Source organism: Charadrius vociferus, unplaced genomic scaffold (assembly GCF_000708025.1).
Source record: "Charadrius vociferus isolate BGI_N301 unplaced genomic scaffold, ASM70802v2 scaffold161, whole genome shotgun sequence".
Classification (NCBI taxonomy): domain Eukaryota; kingdom Metazoa; phylum Chordata; class Aves; order Charadriiformes; family Charadriidae; genus Charadrius; species Charadrius vociferus.
In genome coordinates this window covers 1,102,499-1,123,640 of record NW_009646928.1, presented here as the reverse complement: position 1 = coordinate 1,123,640, position 21,142 = coordinate 1,102,499, and the positions used below count along the sequence as shown (strand labels likewise).

At 37.0% G+C, this 21,142-nt stretch overlaps 1 protein-coding gene across 1 annotated transcript in view; it reads right to left on the bottom strand.

Annotated features, from left to right (window-relative positions):
- Positions 1–219: 219 nt before the first annotated feature.
- The window catches only part of KIAA1715 (KIAA1715 ortholog), a 39,607-nt gene continuing 18,684 nt past the window's right edge, over positions 220–21,142 (bottom strand). The window contains exons 8-12 of the mRNA XM_009894530.1: positions 15,213–15,422; positions 9,863–9,968; positions 9,108–9,178; positions 7,663–7,833; positions 220–732 (exon numbers count right to left, since the gene is read on the bottom strand). Coding sequence (XP_009892832.1) covers positions 536–732; positions 7,663–7,833; positions 9,108–9,178; positions 9,863–9,968; positions 15,213–15,422 — 755 coding nt within the window. The 3' untranslated portion in view covers positions 220–535. The remainder of the gene's footprint in view (positions 733–7,662; positions 7,834–9,107; positions 9,179–9,862; positions 9,969–15,212; positions 15,423–21,142) is intronic.

The following is a 21,142-nucleotide window of genomic DNA, read 5'->3' as shown; positions in this document are numbered from 1 at the left end:
CTGAATTCTGTCAAAAAGTTAGACAATGAATAACATTAACAACACTGTAATGACACTTCCATACGCTTAAGTCAAATGTCGGATGACACTTTAGCTTGTAAACATCTGTGTATTTAAAGTGTACTTAATTCATTTTAACGGGGAAGCATTAAAAAGTATCTTAAGTTCACCAGACCAAACTTACTAGGTCAGTTGCTGCCAGTAATTCCTCTTATGTGTGACAGCTAGAGAGATGTCAAATTATAGGTCACCCATAACAAAGCTTATACTTAAGTTTTTAAATATGCAAACTGAACAGTGACTACAACTGTTAGACTTCAACCAACTATACATTCTGTGCGTTAACTTATTTAAAAGACACATGCTTAATTTACAATACCCATTTTTACACATAGCTTTGACATATTGTGGCGGTTGAGGCAGTTTAAGCTCAAGCGAGATTTTTAAGTTGTACCATTAAAAAAAAGCTCACCTGAATAGTAACAACAGGCATGAAAAAGCTAAAAACTAGCTACAGAAGGCACTTGGAAGTACTTTATTCTGCTTTCATGAAAGATTCTTCACTTGGTTCAGCCGAAATAGACTCTGAAATCGAGTCTTCAGTCGTTGAAATGTTTTCTGCTTCTTCTTTTTCAACTTCTTCAGCCAGCTTATCATTTAGCTGCTCAAGACTTGGTGCTTTATCATCTGCCTCATTTGTATCACTGATCCGAGCCACATCATCTTCAGATTCTGTGAAAAGAAAAATGATTGAATAACCATTTCCAGAAATTAAGAGGTAGCTAATATTCTTAAAAAGCAAACAAAACAGCATTTTGGAATCACACACAGGTTTTTGACTAGTCATTGCATGAAATTCTCAACTGCTAAAAACTACTACTTTTCTAACAAGACAGTCACAGGCAAAACCTGTAAAATTTAAGAAAAAGAGAATGTTATGGAAAAGAGTTCAGATTCCACTATGAAAGTACTATGTATTATTTGTATATGTGCACCCTCAACAGAATCTTTCTAAGCTTGTTCATTAATGTGAGACAGTGTCAGAAATATGACATGATGGTAATTCAGCTTCTTTGTGTTTGGTAACGGAAGTTTTACCAACCGTATAGCTGCTTCTATAAGAGCGCAGTCTGCACACAGAACCTAAACATTCTATTTGGTGGAAACTAGTTTAAACATAAGGAGACAGATAATCAGAAAAAAGCGCGTTTAGAATAATCTAGTTCTCAACATCTCAAAACAACCAATGAGAATTATTACATATTCCCATTCTTCCTACAGGAAGTGTAGGAAGGATACACAGGAGTATCTTTACTTTCAGTCTGGAATGGGAGTTTTTTGATAATAGGCATATTTTGAAGATCAGTCAGAAATATTTTACCATGAGCACTACCTCTAAAGCAGTACATTCTAGCTTCACAAACAGGATTTCAGTAGCATATAAGAAATAAAAGACAGACACATTTTGAAGTAAGCATAAGTACTGAAAAACTGAACACTAAGTGTTGCACTAAATGACACAAAGGTACTGTAGAATGATACTATTGATGGCAGTGTATTGACCAGTATTGGTCAATAACATACAGTATTAACACATACTGTGAAGACAAACATTTTGCAAAACTGATGCAAAGTTACAGCTCAAAAATATTAACCTTATCAAGCGTTTGTAATTTCGTATTTATCAAAACATGTTGGGTGTCAAAAGTAATCAGACTGTTTCAGGCTGATCATTCACAGAATTCAAGCAGGGCTCAAAGTTTTAGAACCACTGCTCTGGCTTCTCAGGTCACAACTGAGAAGAGTAGCTGCCGTACACCCTTGTCTAGCAGACCTGGTACAATTGCCCTCTGTCACCAGGATCTCCAGACCCCTCTTTCGCCCACACAGCTCCATCTAGCTAGTTCCAGGCTCCACCTCAGGGTGCTCAGTGCAGCCCAGCTTATCCATTTCTTCCTCTGACTGGATCTTCCATCTTAGCAAGTCTGCAGCTGACTTACCTCCTGATTCAGCTTCCTTCCCTGCTTTCTCAATTACAGGCTGCTCAACACCTGCCCTGGCTTCTTGTTTCAAAACTTCTCTGGAGCCATCTGTCAGATGGTCAACACTCCTATTTCTGCCCAAGCAAATTAATGTTCCCAGTTTCTTTCCAGACTATCCCACTCTCTCTTCCTGCTCTTCAATTTCCATCTTGTTCCCATCCCAGCCTGTGCTCAATCTTTATCTCCCAACTGTCAGTTTTCTTTGTCTCATCTCTGCATTTTTTCTTCAGCCTCAAATTCTATGAATAAGTTTGTGCCTTTTCCTGCTACAATCGCTCCACACTTGAGTTACATTCCTCCTTGATTGCTGCTGTTCAGGCTCGAGTCAAAGAAAGTATAGGGTATGAGGAAGAGACAACTCCATACCCTCTCAACTTATTTGTAGCGTAGCCCAACCATTACTTATTTACAGAGTTTCAGTCCTGCGGTCCTCAACTGAACGATGCTTAGCACTCTGCAGAAGTGACTCGTTCTTTGTCCGATTGAGGTAAAGAAACTTTCCATTCAGTCAAATCAGGAAGATGCCGAGCATCTACAACGTGTTTGAGGACAGCCCCGGGGACAATCAGCCACTAGCAGAAGCATCTAATTAAAAAGGAGAAAACCTGATCAAGTGCACATTCTAACTATCTGTATTCAAAGGAAGAGGAGAAGGATGCTGCTTTCATTTTTATATTCTGCTAAAAGGTATGGAGACATTGTCAGGTATTACCGAGACTTTTCCCTTCACTTTGTTCTTGATTAAACTTAGTGAAACTCTTGAAACTCTCCAGAATATACAGTTAAAATGAACAAACCTACGTGGCAAATTTTGCTCTAATAATTAAGTCTGACAAAGTTATAAGGCATTTTATAAAGAGTACATCTGAGCAGTCAGGGCAATCATAGTAAGTGGTGCTACTAACTCCAACTATAAACACAGCCAACCTTCATTAAACATATACAGTGATTCCATTTTAAACACACTGATTAATGGAAAGCTTGCCTGAAGTCAACTTGATCTCGGTATTGCATAATTTAAGTTACTGCAAGAGCAGTAGCTAACGAGAGAAAGCTCTGATCATGAACTTTAAAAGATGACAAAAGAAAATGAGTGTCCTTGATGATTAATACTTAATCCATGACTCAGCTGAAGAATATTGCTACACATACATGATCTCAACAGCAAACAGCCCTATGCTGGCCTGAGGCAAATTTAAGGACTGTATCAATGCAACTTTAAAAACCTGCTCCTGGCTACAGCAGTTCCTTTTTTCAGTACTCGTGCTTAATGCTTAGTACTTAGAAAGCATGTGTACTTCACATTCTAAGTAGTCAGCTACCCCTCCTCTTGCTGCAGAGAATATTTCACATAACCAGTGAAATCACAATACTGCATCACTACTAAATTAAGTAGAAGATGTAGGTCTGTTATGCAGGAATTCACAAAAAATAGTACAATTGCACTAAAATATAGCTACTTTACTTGTACTTTCAAGACTTTTGGGATAAGTTTTCTTCACTGCTGCAGCTCCCCATTAGGGCAGAATTTCACACAGTGCCACATGTCTGAAGTATCTTTAAGGAACGTGTGCTTCACAGTAGTCTGTGTTCATGGCTTTGGTATCACAGAAAGCTATTGTGAAACCTTTGAAAAGAAGCCCCATAACAGCACAGTATTTGAGACCCTGTAGCCTTTACATCCTACCAAAAAGGTGAGTTATGTTGTTTGGCAAAACTGAACTGTGGTAGACCAGAAACATAATAAATTTTTAAACAAAAAACTTGTAAACAAGTCATTAAACTCGAGGTATGTTGATCCATGTCTGCTTGAGAAATCGTTGAATTCTAGTTGAACTAAGGAAAGACCACAACAGGCAGAAACTCACATCTTTGCAAACAAACAACTTACTAAAATATAGCAGTCTCATGCTGTCCTATGAAAGCGAAGCGTAGTTAGTAAAAAGGCAAGGCAAATCTCAAACAAAAAATGCCTCAAGTCCAGAGTGTTGTTTTTTGGTTTGATTTTTTTATTGTTGTTTGTTTGGGTTTTTTTTAATCCTAAACTCAGACTATTTTGACCAGAACAAATAGTCAAGCTTATTTCTTAGTCCTTTGTCCTCAACCAGTTTTATTCCTAGATAAAAGTTTCTGCTCCATCTATAACACTTGCTCAAAAAGCCAAGCTCCACTTTTGGTCAAAATCATAAGTAAGCACACACTTGAAGCAGTATTATTTCTGGATGACAGCACTACTGTGAATCCTTCCGTTTAAGAACAAACCAAGTTCTGCATCTGCCTTTTAAATGGAAGTCCTTTCAAACATACCAGCAGTTGCTGTATTCCAAGAATCCTTAAGAGTGACAGAGCACTAAACATCATAAAGTATTTCACCACAAGGGTCAAGGAATTTCATAAAAATCTGGAAACAACACTGGAAGCTGTGTCCACAAAGTGCTGGCCACCATGGTGAAATCTGAAGTTTAAAAGCATCTAACAAAGACCTCTGAACATCAGCACCAGATATTCGCCATAAAACACTGAAGCAGTCAAATTGTTTCAACCTTCAAAACATCGCTAAATACTAAACCTGTATCAAGAATGCAGCGTAACAATACCAAATATAGCCAAGGCCAAATCAATCAAGAGGATAAAAGTGGTTCCCATTGGCTTTTTCAATATGATCCAAACATTAATATTTAAGAGAAGTACATAGGAGAACAAACTAGCCTTTGATGGAAAAAAAAAAAAAAAATCAAGATTGAGCCATTTCAGAAAAAGGTAAGAAAAGAACTGAAATATGTTGCTTTATTCTGGTACCAGAATTTCCCAAGTTACTCTGCTGAACAGGGAAGCATGACGTTTGTGCCAGTAATCTGCATCAGATTGACATCTGATGACTCCATATTTCCAGAGGATTAAAAATCCAAGGTTCAGTGCCAACAGCACTCCCCATAACCATTCTTCAGATCTCTTATCCACAGGAGTTGCATGTAACATGCTTGTCACTGCGTGAGCACACAACTGAGAAGAGAGTCAGCTTCATGCTCTACTCATTAGTAAAAGTAGCTGACTGGTAAAAAATATTTATAGCACTTCTGTATCACATTAGCTTGCAGCTTCTTCAAGCTATACAGCTACAGTTTAAATGAGTTACAGATAAGAGTTGGATCTCCCTGTGCTGTCAACATTGTGGTGAAGTTGGTTTCCTGATGTTAATGTTTGTCTCCATCTGTAAGTGAAGATATTTTCTATTCTTGCTATGACAGCAGCTATATTACTGTAGTGAACAAAAGCTTTCCCCAGAGCTATGCCTCAATGACAGTTTCATACCTTAAGCTTACAATCAAGGAATAAGTTCATTTATTAATAAAGCCCAACTGTCTGTAAGCAGTTATGTTTCAAATTAGGGTTCTGATGGAAAAAGTGATTTACTGAAAATGATATTTTCTCATTCATAAGAGATTACTTTGTGGCAAGTCGCAGGCAGTTAATGCACAGTGACAAACTGATAGGGTAGCATTGGCCTCTTCTACATCAACAAGACATTTCTCAGATATTAGCTATGTAAAATGTTAACACATACTCTATTTCTGGCTGCTTACTAATTATCAAAAAAGAATGGTTTATATCATCTTGGAGATTAAATATTTAGAAAAGATCAGATATTTAAGCTAGATAAACCAAAAAGTCAGTGTAGTAGTTAGTTATTTCTTGTGCCTCTTCTGAAAAATTTCACTGTACACTTCCCAGCAGGAAAAGAGAACTGTTGAACAAACCCTACAGTAGTTTCCTTTGTCCTTGTTTTTAAATAAAGCAGCACATTAATACAAGACCACATGAACAAAAAACAAGTCATTGTCAAAGTAAATTGGTAAAATCACATTTACTCCAATAAAACCATCCTATTTTTATCCTGAAATATTTGATAAAATTCTGCTTTAAAAAAGCAAGTTTTTTTGCAGACTTTTCACTCCTACATCTCTAGCGCCTAATGAAAATCTCACACTAGTTCTTAAGGTTTTACATTTTTTACAACATCTGACTCAGTAGCTCAGACCCATTAAGGCATAGTTTGATAAGCATTTCCTTCAATGATAATATCAGCTTAATTAGCACACCCCCCTTCTCCCAAAACCTCTAAGAAACTGCAGTTGTGGATAATACTCAGAAGCCCTCGAGGCATATACCTCTAAGAGCTGAATATCCATCTTTAAGGGCTTCCCCATTTAATTCAAACAGTGGAAACTAAGCAGAGTTTTTAAGATCCCAGTAACATATTAAGATCCCAGTAACATATTATGTCTTAAAATTAGAAAATTCTTACATAAAAGTAGCCATGAAGCTACTAACCTACCCTCCGCCCACTGAAAAGATGATTAGCTCATTTGAGAGCAAAGGTGACATTTGCATTGTCTTAGCTTCATGCATTTGATGTCACTCTTACCTTCATGCTAGTAATACTACTTTTAATGAAGTGAGAGCACACTATGGCACAGGAAGAGAAACCAACCAAGTTTTCCCTCTAATGCACCCACATCAGAACACACCCAGAGATGGCTACAGTTAGATATGACTTTCCTAACAGTCTCATGCAGCCTTCTCGTGCCAGAAAATAAAGGCCAATGCCATTTTGTACTCCCTGTTAAAGATAATCAAGCAGAAACATTCTTTCTGTTACGCTCTGACAGTTTCCCACAGTTGGTCTGTTTCTAGCCTGAATCTCAGGGCTGTACACTATTCAATAGCTTCCACCCACGATCCCTGTTTAAACTAACGTAAAATCCCATTAAGTACTCAATAGCACATCTAACTAGAGATTCTCTGGTTTGAAATTGTAATTTCTGGAGTCTCTTAAAACACTGCATCTTCCTGTTGGCTGTACACCAGATGCCTACTGTATCTGCAGACTATAAAACGTCTCAAAAGGAACTATGTTAAATTAAAATTGACAATTTGTCTTTGAACTCCCTGATTTTAAACAAGGCAGTTTTACTAGATTTTCCTGCCCTGAGGAAAGCAGCAAAAGGAACAAAGGCAGAAATTCCAACACACCTCCATCAAACGACCTGTTTTTTCTGCTGAACACAGTGAAATTTAACTACTTCAGGACATATTCCCTTCTTAACAATTTCTGTAATTTACACTGCTATGTTTCTATCTGTTTATCAGGAACATCAGAGTGAAAAATTTTGTTATGCCATCATTTACGTGAGACATTGCCTAGTATGAAGGAATTTTCGGTTTCAGGACAGAAGACAATAGTATCAACAAGCTAAGCTAGAAGCAGGTATATGAAGAATTGAAAAAAAAAATAAAAACTGCACACACTATGAAGTTACAATAGAATAGACTAGACTATTTCAGTTAGAAGGGACCAACAACGATCACCTAGTCCAACTGCCTAACCAATTCAGGGCTGACCAAAAGTTAAAGCATGTTAAGGGCACTGTCCAAATGCCTCTTAAACACTGACAGGCTTGGGGCATGCACCACCTCTCTAGGAAGGCCATTCCAATGTTTGAGTTCTTCAGTTGTTCTTACTCTTTTAAAAAACTCATTTAGACAAGAGAGCTAGATGATGGGGGCGGGATTTGATTAGACATTTAAAAAAGAGCAGACTTCATGAGTTAGCACATACCTTCTGCCTGTTGAGTCTCCTGGGGCTTTCTCTCTCTAGGTTCTAGAGGCTCAGCTTCGGATCGCAATTCTGTAGATTGCCTTTTTTCAAAACTGAAGTCTGGAAGTCGTGGAGCCTGAGGTCTAGTTTTTCTTGCAGGATTCAGGAAAAAGCAATAGGCACACCTAAATGCTACACAAAAGCACACCCAATAAGTAACCACACTAATTAATTTCACATTTCACCTTTATTCCTACCCTATATTCTGACTGTCCAAAATACTAAAGAATAGAGAATTAACTATCAGTACCTGAGAATACGTTCATCAAATTTACATAAGCTGTTCTTATAGCTCCATTTTTAACTTCAGTATACATTTGCTTCTTAAAAACCTGTTTGCTTTCAGCTCTGCCGCACTTAGGAGTACTGCCCACCAGTGTAAAAGATTTGACCACAATGAACAAAATAATGCAATTCAGTACAAGATGCTGCCACACAGCGTTCTTCTATTCTTTTCCGCAAAAGAATTAAGTTGGCAGATTATTCCCCCCCCCTTAAGATGCCGCTTTCCTCAACAGTTGAATAAGGGGATGCTATGGATTCTGCAAGGTTATGTACCACTCTACTTTTTGAGGAACATCATCATCCAGTGGTGCTTAATTAAGAAAAGGCAGTTTTGTTCTGGAGAAGTACTGGATACCACTTAATAGTTAAAAGCATATTTCTGCCCCCTCCTCCCCACCCCCAAGACAAGGGGTAAAATGGCAATTTCTTGCACAGTTGAATTGTGAACTCACTTGAGTTAAGATGACTATATATCTTTGGTTCCATAGGAAATGTTCATCTTATTCTTACAATGCTGTATATTTACTCATAAAATTAAGCAAAACAAAATTAAATAGATTTATTTAAGATTCCCTCATCTCTTAAGCATCAGGCTTACACTTGTGGTAAGAAAGGAGGCAAAATAAAACATCTGTGTTCAATAAAGAGCTGTGTCTGTCTTAAGTTATTGTCAGCCATAAATTCACATATAGCCCCCTAGGGCTTGTTCCCACTCCTTTTCCGATACCTCCTCAAGATCTTCTTGCCAAAGCAAAATTTTGTTTAAGTTCTGGTAAAAGAGACACACTTCAATGTCAGATAGTTTCTCAATATAAAACCCTTCTGAGAACCATTCATAGCCAGTAGCAATTCTCAGGGATGTATTGGAGGAGGCTTATTTCTACTGAATAGTTTTCTACACATAAAATCCTTGGCCTGAAGGTTGCAATAAAGTACTTCTCTTAAGTCTTGAAGCGAATCTTAAGATACAGAGTAGTAAGTTACCATAAAACTGTTTCCATATGAAGCAGTATTTCACAGTGTCAGTTAAGTACTTAACTGCAACCAAAATGAAGTATGATGCGTGTTAGTTATGAAACATAAGCCAACTACTACAGAGCCTACCACCGATTAGCTCTTACCTATGTATTCAAACTCCTCCTTCAAAGCCATACCATTGTGAGAAAAACATTGCTGACATATAAGGGCGTACCTAGAAAACATGAATAATATATAATTACATACCTTTAAGCAATAACACACTGAAATGAGATGCATTTTACCTTAGATATTGACTAAGAGCTTAGATATTTACTCTTAAAAGTTTATTTCCACAGTGAAATTACTATCCTTTACTGCAAACTAAATCTGTCTATTAAATAATACTTTTTAAAGTTGGTTTAAAAACAGTGAAATATTCTTAGCTACCATTTAGTCTTCATGGCTTAACATGTTTGTAACGTCATCACTGTCAGAAAGTAACATCCAAATTAAGTTTATATTTCATGAGAATACAGTCAATGTGAAAAGTGACCATAGCTAACATGAAAGCTCTGATATGTTTGAACAGTGCTGAAGGCAATCCGAAAGCACTATAGCGGTAATAAAACTGAAATGCTAAGTTGTTTGGTTTTTGGTTTTTTTAGTTCAAAATATAATTCATTCACCCACTTGAGCATAGATTTTTCTTTGTATCACATGGTTAATACCACTCAAAGTGGAGGTGAATTTTGTCAAAGTGTTACCATTTTTCCTACAAAACTTTCAGATGAAACACTGAGAAAGGACCATTTCAGTATAAAAATTTCCAACAAATGATTTTTTAATTCTTTTAACATTGACGCATTTGGCTTCCTATCTCTTAAGTGTTTAGGTATTTCCTTTAGCAACGTTTTACCTGTTTTGAGGACCATCGCCAACCAAATATTCAATAACTCTATCCACAACTCCCCTTTCTCGAGGAAGAATAGGTCTTGCTAAAGGAGGGCCTGGAGGATGAAGACCTAGGAAGACATGAACTACGTCAAAATTATTTTCATCTATATTATTATATGTAACATGATATTTCACTGTGCATGACAGTGCAATAAAGTAACTGCACCTAATTAATATACATGGCCATATTTCTTAGTCCACTACAAAAGCTGCAAGATTTTTAAACCCACAATAGTTGAAAGTTCCTCTTCTGCTCCTTTAGCTTATAATCTTATCAAATCATTCTACTTTTACACCTTGGATATGTAATTAAATTTATAACTTCTGAAGAACTTAAGGCATCAATAGTATTTAATGATTACTCACAAATAGAGGCTTTTTAAGTAAAAAGTCCTTATTTGAGTTTTCTTCATACACTCTCAACTCTGCATATTCAACACCTCAAGTTTACACCAATAAATCTGGTAAAACAAATCAAAACAGTAGAAGTAGTAAAGATGCTACCAGAGAAGTACCCACTGGATTCTGTGTAATTACTATACCACATGATCATGCTCTCAGTGTGTATTCAGTCTACACATTAAGCCTGTCTGGCCATTTGACATTTTGGTAATTCCATGTTTAATGGAAAGTTGGATACCTTCAGATTTTTGCTTAGGCAAAGTAGTCAGAAGGCCACTGTTAAGATACCATTTTTCATAGCCCATGTGTTTAACAAACTACTATCAAAATAAAACTCCATTAAGAACAGGTAACAGCAATAGTTGGTACCACTTTTTTCAGCTCCGTTTATATATGGCAGTTAAGTAGACCAGTGGCACAAACTTGTCTTTCCACAAAGTTTTAAAACATCTGGTCTACAGCACAAGACCACTGCAAGCTGCCAATTTCCATTTATGTAGCTTTGAGTTCTTGCCTTCCTTTCCAGCCTTAAAACAGAAGATGCTAGGCATAATGAGCAAAACACGATTCGGTAAGAAACTAAGTGTGAATCATTCAGATGTGACCATTCAAATAACTAAGTATCCGAAACTTCTTCCTGAGGCCACACTCCTGGCCAAGAGACATTTTACACAAGCACAGGAGGTATTAAGTTACAGTACTTTCAATAAACAGATACCAGACAGACAGTCTTGAATGCAAGATAATTCAGTGAGTACTTGGGGGTGGGAAGACTTAAAATATACTTCCACGAGACCTTTATGAATAACATTCAAAGGCCACAAAAAAGGATGTTTGAGTAGGACAAATCAGTCCCTTTCAGAACTCTGAAACTGGGACAAACAGGTCAGCTTCAAGCCACCTGAAGACAAGAGTTATGAAACCTGACAGATAAGACTCAGACAAAATTACTTGTACTAATGCAAAAGTCCTATTCAAGCTCAAGACAGTTACGGTTAAATGGAAAAAATTCAATTAAAATTAGCAAGTTTCGTACTGAGATGAGCATATGGTAATCTGAAGCCATGCAAAAACTAAGTATATTTAATTCTTCGAAGTAAAATTCTGAAGGCACAAAAAGTGACCAGTGTTTCCTCAGGGAAATGTTCTGTCTTGTAGCTATTCTCACTATAGCCAGTAAAAACAGATATACAAAAAGCATGGCTTAAGAGAAAGGCTTTTAGTGACCACAGATTCAGCCTTCAATTCTCTTTTCAATTTGCTGTATGCATCCAGTATTTTTCTTGGGAAGATACATTTCACAGAATCCTCCTTAATGCCCAATAAACAAAGAGGAAGCTAAAGGGTCAAACAAACTAAACCCAGTGTCTGAAGATGCAAAAGGGTAAAACAAATTAAACCCATTGCCTGAAGATGCAAAAAGTTGCTTTTTTTTTTTAAATCCAAATAAAGCACAAAAAAGAGCAGAATTTGTTAGCAAGTTGAACTAATTCAGAAGGACATTTAATTGAAAGATACCATGGAAAAACAAACAAAAAAACAACCAGTGGACTTCAAGCTTCTCCGAAGACAAATTTACCTTTCTTGTAGCACCTTAGCTGGGGACAGCACTACGACACGCACAAAGTCATAGCTTGCAACACAAGTGATACTCTTTCATAAACATAAGAGGTGAATTTTATTTCTGTTCCTAAGTAGACTATACACAGGCAAAGACAACACAGCAAGTCTTACTATTTGATAAGCTGATCCAAGATGGGCTTTAAGTTTAAATACAGCATTAAATGTAACAGCCAGCAATTAACATCAAGCCTTCTACCTTTTAACCTTCACAGGTTAGCAACAAAGGAAAAAGAGCACCTTATGGCAGAATGCACTACACTGTGGTAAACCTCAAGATGAATGCCATGTACAGCTAGCCTCCATCCTCTGCTGCAAGCACCAGAAACATTGCAGGCATCAAACATTTTCAGCTGTGCCCTCTCAAAGTGCTACACACAGAAAAAGACTAATCTTGCCATTACGGTTACAGCATTTCTAACAACCCAAAATTTGAACACACCTCTCATCAATACTGGATAATTGACCTAAATGGACCATCCTAATCTTTACAAGCACAATAAAATTTGACCAGAAACTACTGCAATTTACAACTCTTCAATAAGCACAAAAAAGTGTCACGCTTAACACAAGTGTTCTTAAAATAACCCTCATTTTCACAAACAAGAGAACTGAACTCAGGAGACACCAGCGAACGGGTTCCAAAGTTATTCCTGTATTCAGTCAACTAGCAGGAGCCCAGACTAAGAAAACCCTCACAGCAGCAAGGCAGAACAAATTCAGTGCAACATAAACTGGACCTAATGCTTTATAGATTCTGAAAAAGCAGTCTAAAGAAAAATTCAGGCAAATGCATTTCCTAAACTTCACAAAAACCTGAAAGATCCACTACTTCCATTAAAAAAGGGAACAGACAACATCCGACACAGGTGTGAAGTGAAGATCTGGAGCACTGATAATCTGCAATAAAATTAAAACTCTAGAATAATTTTATAAATACCTGGCTAACACTCAAACATGTGTTTAGTCCTGTATTTACAAAACCAAATTTTCATACAACCTCTATATCGCCAACATATGAAGAGTCTCTAGAAGTTAATGAACACGGTAAAAATTAAATGAAGTTACCTAGAATGAAACATCACAACACACTCCAAGAACAACTTCAATTACTTGCCTACTAATAACTCAACCCAACCATCTTAGTTCTCATGCTGTTATGGACACCAGTAATTAATATAAACATCAAAAACAATCATTGTAGAAAGACTGGTCATTTCTGCAAAGCTTGGCAAACTCTCAACTACCTGCTGGTTATTAATTTTCAAACATATGGGAGCTCTGTGGTAATACACATTAAATTGATTCTCCTCCACAAAATATAACAAAAATGAATTATTAATCTTCTCTAAAGTAGAGATAATTAAGGCCATTCATATTTGTTCGCAAGCCATGCATAAACTTATATGCAATGATATTACTCTTATAGATACTGAATTTACATGCTTTTCACTATAGCTACATGACTGAGATTTTATACGACTGGAATGTTTGGGGAAACTCAAGAGAAAACGGGGCTTCCACATGAACCAACAATTGCAATGGCTTCCATTGCTATCTACAGCAAAATAACACGTTTGGTCAAAATAACAGTTATTAGAGAAAATAAAAATTATGTGCCTATAAAGCATCATCACAAAAATTACATTAAATATTTTAATTAACAGGCTTGGCAACTGTCCTTTCAAACAAGTCAGTTATTTCTTTTTCTTTCCTCCTCTAAATCATTTCTGCAGTAAAGGCTGAATTTCATCCAGCTTACTCACTGTGCATGAATCTTCCCCTAAGAATAAAACTACTATATAGCTAATATTATTTTATTATATAGCCATCATCTTAAACAAGAAGGAGCATGCTATTTTAAATTCATTAAGGAATTTTCAGAAAGCAGGTCTCCGTAAACATGGTTTGTAACCAAATGACAAATCTCCTGGTGCAAGGAGCTGATTTCTGGTACTTCAAGATAATCAAGACTTACTAATAACTTGCCTTTACAGTTCACTTCAGGGATAAAAACAAAATTTAGCAGTTTCATAATACAGGTAAACCATTACTAACAAAAATAAGCCTTAATGGACACTACAAAGAAGCGAGAGATCACAACTTTTCATCACAAGTTTACACCACTACACTAAACAATACAAACCAGCATTTTAATGTTCAGCCGCCCAAGACCTTCCATTAAGAGACCAGGTGTCAACGTATTATGTATAGTCCTACTTTTAGATTGTATCATGGAAGTTAGTAAGCAAGGACATACAGTTTATAAGACTTAACTAACTTAAAGTTAAAAATCAGGGGTGAAGAAAAATATTCTTGATCCCTGTATAAAGAGCAAAGAACTACTCCACATTACAGCGACACTCAGAAGATTCTTGGCAAGTTGCACAAGAGCAAAGAACTACTCCACATTACAGTGACACGGCAAGTTGCATCCCTTCTATTTTCAAGGCAGCATTTCATCTCCTTTCTTGCCTTGTGATCCAACTTGCCAGACATCCTGCAACAAATGCAAGGCCTGGCACAAACCCATACAGCACTCTACTGTCTGCAAGGAGAATGAAAACAATGCCTCCCTCTCAAAACTCTTAAGTTTTGCTATCCCTCCTATAGAATTTAATTCCTGTTCTATTTAATAAAGTCTATCCCATCTGAACACCAAGCCAGAAAATCAACGAAAACCCATTTTCAGGATAGGAAACCAAGTTTTACGGAGACAATTTTAATCTGCTGCTAAACTTTTGACTCTTGTACCAAAACAACAATGCAATTTTAGAAGAATTCAGCTACCACAGACTATTTTTCTGGTGTATTTGGTATTTTACACTTTAATCTATGAGTATAGATTGCATGACTATACCTCCTAGAGTAAAAATTTAAATAAATGTCAAGATGCATGTTAAAAAATATGTGCAGGGTTTAGTGAGAAACATGAATGTATTCTGAAAGTGTTCTCCGCTGTACCTGATTTATATAAGTGTAGAGCTCTTCTAAACTAAGAACATAAAAAGGTATGCTATACTGTTGACTACAGAATACTGCAAAGTTTTATTGCCATTTAAACAAAGAAGCCATAACAGTTAAATGAGCTCAGGCAATAGGTTTCAGCATCAAAAGGTGCCAGCTGTAAAGAGTTATGGCTAATTGAATATGGAACTCCTGCTTAATCAGATAACTGCTCTGCTATTTCCAAATGAAATGCCATTTCCATACTGTCTGAAAATGGCCTATTTTATTGGTAACCAGAGAAAACAATATAAACTGTAAATAACATTAAGTGCTCTGTTTACCCATTCCAGGCACTGAAGTAGCAGGGGATCCAGGGCGTCTTGGTGACTGCAAGGATGGCACAACAGTTCTTTCTGGTGGTCCACTCAGAGCCGATATATCTCTCTGCACATTAGGAGATGCTGGAACCAGTGATTTTGGAGAGGCTTGTTTAGGAGTCACAGGCGGGGGTGTAGAAGCATTTCTTTGAGCTGTGGTCCTCTGACGAATTTCTGACAAGAACATGTGCATACTGAATTTAACATCTAGCATCATAAGCAAGAGATTAGTAAGAGAAAATTAATATCGTTATTCCAATCAGCAAATTACAGAGTCAAAGAAAGCCAGAAAGGTCTATAACTAAGGATCACCAGCTGCCTGGCTGAGCACGCCATAGAAATAAACCCACACAGAATACTATATTTTAATAGCAATAATCCTTAACTGTTAAATACTTAGGGCAAAATTCTTCTAGAAGAAAATTAGCAGATACCTACCTCACGACTCTGTTCTCTAAGGCAGAATGTTGGAGATAGGAACAGCTAGATTTATTAACACGGTTAACAAGTGACAGCTTAGTCTCTAAAAGGTACACCCCAAGAATGCCTACACCTAAGGCTACAGTACCCTAGACAGTTAGTGTCTAGCACCCACATTACTTTGAACAAGCTTGCTTGTCTTCCTTCACAACAAATGGAATTTAACATCAGAATTGGACTTTAAATTCAGCTCCTCAAGTTTCAAGATTAGAGAGATTTTATCTGCTGACTCTGCGGCAGGCTGGAAGACATTGAAGCCTTAGCAGGCAGTTTACAGGTCCACTGGCCACCAGCCACTGGGAGACGGGTGTGCTGAAGCCTGAAGGAATGATCCCTGTCCCCGAAAGTACAACACAACCACGTTAAGCTTCCGTATGGGCTGGAGGAGGCGGGGAGTGTGCGGCATCAGTTTACACTACCTAAGAAAGCGTTGCTATCAGTGGAGTACTGGGTCAAATATAAAAGTTCTGTTGGAAAGTTGCCAGCATCTAGTGCCATGAAATTGCAGCATACATAGGCTATGTCCTTGCCTACCTATCTCTACATATAATTAGGGTTAATATACACTGTAAGAATGATTAAAAGACCCTTTGGTACCATCAGTTAGAAGACGACAACCGCACAAAGTCTTACTAAAAATCCACTTTGTTCAGCTTCCTACAGAGCAAAACAAATCACGAGTTTTCCCCTGCCACACCTTCACGTGCGTGACTGCATTACTTCACACAACTTTATCATCCAAGTCAGATCACCCAATGAGTATGAAGTTTCTGTATTTTAACTTGGCGTTCGCAAGTAAAGTTTATCCCCTTTACCATTTAAGGTGCTCGGAACCTGAAACCAGGATAAATTGGTGACATGGTTGCAGAAATTCCTTTAAGGTTTCCATAGTGACTTGTTTCTATTTTGAAACCTGCTGCCGTGTTGCAAGTTGGTTTTGTTCCCATGAAGAATTAATTTTTGGTGAGCCTCACAACTGACATTTCTTTGACAGGTTTTTTGTGAGACACATTAGTAGTAACTTCAAGTCTAACTACGCTAGAATACTAGCATTATCCTCTCCATGCCATCTGACCAACAGGCGGGACTCATCTACAAACAATATATTGATTCTGCCCCATAATTTATTTATCCACATGTTCAAGTTTGTGTTATATTTTCCACTCATGTACTAGTTTCAAAAAAAAAAAAAAAATCAAGCTAGAAGATGCAATTTCCCAACTATTCTCAGCTCCACAGATCTTTAAAAAATGAGTGACAAATACAAAGCCTAACTCCACTTGTTCCAAGATCATTTTAAGTATATATTATAAGGCATTTTAATCCACTGCTACGATTTTCTGCATTATTTTCATTAAAAAGCCTGCTTTATTATGTTTTTATTCAAAGATCATAATTAATTTCTACATAAGGATTTACTTCTACATTTTGAAGACTGTCTTCCTATATGATGTGGTTTAAGCATGTCAACTTTGGTTGCTTAACAGCTCTGAGTGTTTTGATAGGTCACGAACATATCCACATTTATTCTGAGCCCATAATACACTATTTCTAAGCAATTTCCATGCCACCTGCAAGAGCTTTGTCCCTTTTGCCTCTTCTTTTTGAAGGGTCATTTTTTGCAAGCCTCCTTTAAAAAGGCTTTCAGTTTTTAAAAAGTTACTGCTACTTTAATGACTCTCAACCCGTATTTTTGCTCCTACAAAGATACTGAACCCAAGTACTTTACAGTCAGTATTACAGAGATGTATTTCAGTAGTTTTAGCCTCATTACAGAGGTAAGAACGCATTGACAGTTTCCACAAAATGATAACAGGTTATTCACAAGGCTTCCTTTTTTTTCCACTCCACTTAGAAGTTCATTTGGCTTTCACTCTATTCTTATTTCATACTTAAGAGAACTTGCCTACACTCAACTGCTCCCCAAGTAAGAGAAGTTACTAGAAGAAATTACATTATGAGAAAATAAGAAACGCTCTGCTTAGCAAGACCAGTAGTCCATCCATCCCAGTATTTAATCTTAGAGTGGTTGTAGATGTTATTTAATGACAACACACAAACCCGAATGCTTTCAGTTGACTACATCTCTGATACCACCTCCAGGATCCACAAACACATTGTCAGGGACATTAGAGTATAGCCCTGTAATCATTTTAATATCACATATGGACCTTGTGGCCCATGAACTCCTCTAATGCCTTTTAAACCTGCTGGCTGCTTCCACAATAGCAGCCCCAGTATTTTTCTGCAGTAACTGGATATGATCTATACATTTCTCAAATTGCCTCATGTTGAGATGCAACATGTTAATAATGAACCTCTTGCAAAGTTCCAGATTTCCATAACTCAGGTTCCACAAGTTAGCCAACTAACACGTCTGTCGGGTCTCAACGTAACACAATACACAGGTACTGCTGATGTAGTAAAATTGAAGTTTTGCAGTTTTCCAAGGTTTTTTCTTCCCTGAATGATTTTTGTGCACCTGCAAACCAACTGTATGAATATATATCAATAAATAACTTAAAAACTAAACTTTTATTCTTCAAGCACACCAAATTCTGCAGTTACTGGCACTGAATAATACAGATAGACAAGCAGACATTACTTAACAGGGCTACTACTCACAACTGATCATTCAGTATGATCTCTTAAAGAATATTAAGATATTGCCAGTGGTGAGACAGCTGTATCTTTCATGTTTACAAGCATAACTATTTATCTCCCCCTCACTTAAAATGCCTTGATTTTGGCAGAGAAAAATACATCATTTTTAAATAGGTAGAGCACAACACAGGTCAACATATAGTTCACATAAGTTGTTGGCTTTAGTGGCAAAGACCAACCAAGAATTTTCTTTCTTCCTCCTCCTACCTGTACCCATCCCACAGTTTGCAACCATCTGTTATTGCGTTATTTTTAATTGGAGTCATGGAGTGATGTCATTTACAATACAACCCTGCTAACAGTTGTATTAGCACAATGAAGGGAGCAGGTATAAACAACAAGATATTGTTGATAAATATTTATTCCACTGCCAACATATACTTAGGCTGTATGAAAAAAACTAGGCTAAGTACTGAATAACTATATGCTCATTAACCCTACATCTCAAAACATTTCTGAATAGATAAAATTGCACTTAAATTTTCAAATTCCTTTCCTTCTGGATATCCAGGTGCTTTCTTAGGCCAAACTCAAGATTCATCTGAACCACCTGTTAAAACTAAAATTATTTAAGTGTGTGTCAAAAAAAAAAATCACAAAAACTACAGAAAAAAAGAGCTAAATACATGTGACAATTGAAGCACCACCAGCTATTTTTCTGAGAACTAACTATTATGTAACACTGATTAAATCTTTGTACTAATTAGAATGATGAGCAAGTTTCCATTTCAACTGGTAAGTCAAAAACATAACAACTAACTAACCTTTCATCAGCTGCCTCATACATAACGTTGTCCAATCTGATTATACATTGGTCATTACTTACCCTATTTTCAAAAAGAGTCAATTACAGAGCTCAAGATAATGAGTTCTGCTGCCTGGCTAGTTTGTGTCCAAATTCAGCAAAGAGAAGATCAAGCAAGCTTTAACGTTAACTTGTTAACAGATATTTTATTATTCCCAATCACTATAATTCTACCACATATTACATCCACCAAATCACACCACAACCACATTAAGGTGTCATCTAGTTACAGTAAGTTATACACTGCACAGAACAGAAGCTAATATTTGTTTTGGACAGATATTATTTAGTGTGAATAGCAATAAGCTAGTAGGGTTTTTTTAAGCTAAAAATGGAAATAATTACTGCACATACCAAGAACAGGTTATTTAGAAAATAAGTCTCCACAATTTCATAAGCTAAAACCAAACACAGCACGTCCCTCCTGAACTATAATGCATCCACAAAATACAGTAGTCCGAATATCCACTTTTTTCTTGGACAAGAATCAGCACCACTTCTAAATTCAATGTGTCAGAGAACAGATTGGAAAAGAGAAAAAAGGAAGTTGTGCTATATACAAAATCATATAGAATCATTTAAGTTGGAAAAGACCCTTAAGATCATTGAATACAACTGTAAATCATAACTTACAAAATTTATTTTCCAAAATCCTTTCTAAGGCTGAACTGTACTTTTACTCAGGATAAAGTACATTGCTTACTTTAATGTGGATACACCCAAAGAAGTTGACTCATGTTTTAATCAGAAGTGTCCTTTACATTTTCTCAATTGTGTCTCCACTTAGAGGTCTCTGGTTCACACAACAACACAGTCTCAGAGAGCAGCACTTACATTCTTCTCAAATGAAACTAAGGTGAAAGATGCCCTCCACCAGGTCCATGAGACCAGTTTACAGTTAGCCCTAAAAATACATAGTGTGGGGAATCTTCTCAGCAAGAACTGTTTCACTCTACAAGTCTACTCTTATTATACCACACTTATTACTGTAGACCACAGCCTACGGTGGCTGGCTCTTAGAAATACCTCTCCCTCACAGCCCTTCTATTGACAGTGATATCAAAAATCAACACAACACGCCATAAGCTGGATCCAACTAACCTGCTTTTGCCTAACTCAGAGCCCTGGATCAAAAGCATGTGCACTGTGCCTTTGTAAACCCAAACGTACACAAGACTAGTTAACTAATAGGGACTGAGCAACTTACTTGTCACCATCGCTACTTTCACAGGGTGGGCAGAAGGGAAGAGAACAATCATATAACTCCTCAGGAGTTTCAAATATGCTGGTGATATCCCTTAATAAAGTCAGGGTGACTAAAGACTTCTCATTGTCTATTTAATTTATAGCTAGTTATCTCCAGATCTCTACATCAAAACACGTTTCCAGGCAGTTTCAAACCTTGGTCAGTATTACTTGCATTCTACAAACAGATCTGTCACCCTACTTCTGGAGCAATTTCTAACATCTCTCAAGCAGAAGGATGAATATAAAGAGGTAAAAAAAAAGACTACCCAAACATTACAGGTATGACAGAAAATTCTTGGCAACCACCCATGAACTGTATTAAGACAGAGAACAGAACAGGGTGGCAGAATGGCACTTCAGCCTTAAAAAACTATGAATGGTGCAGAAATGGAACAATGGGAGAGACAGGTGAGTGGCAAACTTGAGAAAAAGCTGTTGTGCCTAGGACACCAGAAGAGATAAAAGCTTTACTGCTAACATCCTGCACTGCAGCTATTCACTGTCAATGTCAACAAGTAAGGATGAGCTGAAAATGTTTTCATGACAATTTGAAGCTAAGCAAGAAGAACAGTGGATTCAACCATGGAGCTTATAAACACCTCTGTTAGTAAATCCAGGTGCTCTGCTGCACCCATCAAAACCAGCACTCCAAGAGCAAAAAATGAGACAAATAAAAGTTTGGTTACTCACAAGACTT